General features: G+C 54.9%; 1 protein-coding gene across 1 annotated transcript; it reads right to left on the reverse strand.

The window, feature by feature from the left end:
* Positions 1 to 254: 254 nt before the first annotated feature.
* Positions 255 to 1986, reverse strand: LOC147016867 (uncharacterized). Its single transcript, XM_085845997.1, has one exon. It carries the CDS (start codon positions 1753 to 1755, stop codon positions 631 to 633), a length of 1125 nt encoding a protein of 374 aa, XP_085702123.1. The 5' UTR covers positions 1756 to 1986; the 3' UTR covers positions 255 to 630.
* Between the last annotated feature and the right edge of the window lie 621 nt (positions 1987 to 2607).

The raw sequence follows: 2607 nt of genomic DNA on the forward strand, positions 1-2607 counted from the left end.
GGTATGTGTTGCTTGTTTGCTTGCTTGATGCTCAGCAGTTAAAAATAGAGCACAGACAAACAACTATAGGTTGGCTACCATTGCACAGGCTTTGATGGGGGCCTCGTGTCCTGCTCCTGCATTGAAGTTCCAAGTAAAAAAACCCCAAAAAAAAACTTCTATTAATGTCATTTTATGTATTATAGAAACAATTACATATCGATTTAGCAAGCTCTTTCTTTTGGGTTACACACTTCATATTCAGTGTGTGTGTGTGTGTGTGTGTGTGTGTGTGTGTGTGTGTGTGTGTGTGTGTGTGTGTGTGTGTGTGTGTGTGTGTGTGTGTGTGTGTGTGTGTGTGTGTGTGTGTAGAAATATGTAAATGTCGATGAGATGACATTTCAGTCCTGAAGGTTCACCCACCGGTGCACTTTCGGAACACCGTGAAGGTGTACATGGCTTCGTGATTGGATTGTAACCCCGACACACAAACTGGACGTGGAACGACATTCCGTCGTGTCATTATGACGTCACAATCACGACTAATAACCAAGCATCAAAGCGAGTCCATGACTAATGCATTGTGTCCAGTTTGTGTGTCGGGGTTACAATACAATCGACCTTACGCAGTGTCCGCGCTGGTGTACCGCTTCACTCGGGACGCATTCCGGCGGCCACGATCCGGCGCAGGCAGGAGATCTCAGCGGAGAGCGAGGCGAGCTCGGAGCGCAGGACCTGGTTCTCGGTGCTTAGGGAGGCTGGAGAGGCGGCCACGTTCGAGGAGTAATGAACGCTGAACGGGAACGAGGGGTTAAACGAAGTGCATGGGGAGAAAGGGGGAAAGGATGGCGAGGAGGACGAGGAAGAGGAGTTTGGAGGCGACACCGAACCAGGGGAAACTTCGAGCGAGGCCAGGCGGCCCAAGGTGGGTGACCTCGAGGTGTTCGCACGGGGTTCCTCCGCAGCAGCGATCGCGTGAGCGCCCTTGAAGCGGAGTTTGCATGGGAGAGTCCGACCCGCACCCTGCGGCTCCTGCACGGGGACCACTCGCGGGACTGGGGAAGGTATGTTGTCGCCGTGTGGAGGAGGGACCGATGGGACTGGAGGGGATCGCATCGTCACCAGTGAGGGATGTGCCGAGCCCGGAGAGGTCTCATCAGGAAGTGCAGGCAGGGTCGCGGCGTGGTATCTCGGCCAATGTGCGTTGAAAGCGTCCCATGATTGGTGACGTTGCAGAGGATGATGCTGCTGATGAGGAGGTGGAGGAGGAGGTGGTGGAGGGTGGAAGTGCGTCTGGAGAAATGCCCCAGGATGCAGACGCAGCGGGTGCTCGGAAGATCTCTGCCGGTCCACCGGACCGGATCCCACGCCGAGGCGCACCCGCAGGCCGAGCAGCTCGGCGCGGAGACCTGCGTTGTCCTCGAGGAGCGCGATGACGCGCGACTCCAGCACGAGGTCAGTGAGCCGTCGCTTCTCGCGCGATCGCTTCGCGGCTTCGTTGTTCTTCCTTCGCTTCTCCCAATAGAGCACGTCCTTCTTGCTGGCGGGAGTGAACTCGCGACGGCGTCGCGGAGCAGCCGGAACGCGGCAGTACTGGGGTCGCGGCATATCGACCGATACGAGCGTGTGCATCGCACGACTGGCGTTATCGGCACGCTGCGATCCGACCTGCAGGTGTAGCTCAGGTGTGCCGCTGAGCGGCGAGGGCTGCGCCTCGGATTCGCTCTCCGTGAGACCTTCCAGCGAGCCAGGCGACAGGTCACACGTGGCCGGCATCTTCGGGGATATCGGTCAGCGACTCGTTCAACGGTCCACGGCGGATGTCTCCGCGGTCTCAGTGAGATCCTCCAGGAACCCGCACCGAGCTCGACCCCGAGATTAACAACCAATGGCGCGATATTTGTTGTTGTTTAAAAAAATAAACCCAAACACCTCATTCAAGGTCTCCTTCCTCGTCCCCTCCATGTCATTCTCTTCGCCGGGCAACGCCGCCCGGATTTTGATCGTCAAACGACCGCTGAAATGTGGGCGTGTCGGGGGGCGTGTCGGGGGGCGTGTCGGTGGGCGTGTCGGGGGGCGGGGCGAAAAGTTTATCGTTTAAATAAACTTTCACGGGATCCGCATCGCCGACGCCTCCGAGCAACTGCGGATGAGAATTTAATTTCAGGAGGCGCAACGAGTTACAGAACAGTTAATCGCATCGAATACTTTCCAACAGCGTGTAGGAGAGATTTGCGACGTGTGACGTCACAACATCGTGACGTCATCGTGCTGCTGCTGCTGTTGTTGTTGGTGGTGGTGGTGGTTCACAGAATGAAAAGAACCTTCATGGTTTTTTTTTGTGGAAAAGGGCCACCTCGAAACACCCTCGATTCGCTTGTATTCGGCTGTTTCGGAACCGCAAAGCCTTTAAACTTGGTTGTATCAAGAGTTTTCGTTTTTTCCCCCAGGGGCAGCAGCAGCTTCGGTCAACATTCGCCTTTATTATTCGTCCGAAGATATTTTCCTCGTGATGTTGACTTTGAAACTTTGTGGTTTGTATTTTGTGGAAACTATTAGAATATGCGTCATTATTGTAAAGGTTTATTATCCGTCGCTTAAACTATGTGGTCGAGTCTTTCACGAGCC

This window comes from Eptatretus burgeri, chromosome 11 (genome assembly GCF_056783735.1).
Source record: "Eptatretus burgeri isolate ZD-2024b chromosome 11, Ebu_testis_v1, whole genome shotgun sequence".
Classification (NCBI taxonomy): Eukaryota; Metazoa; Chordata; class Myxini; order Myxiniformes; family Myxinidae; genus Eptatretus; species Eptatretus burgeri.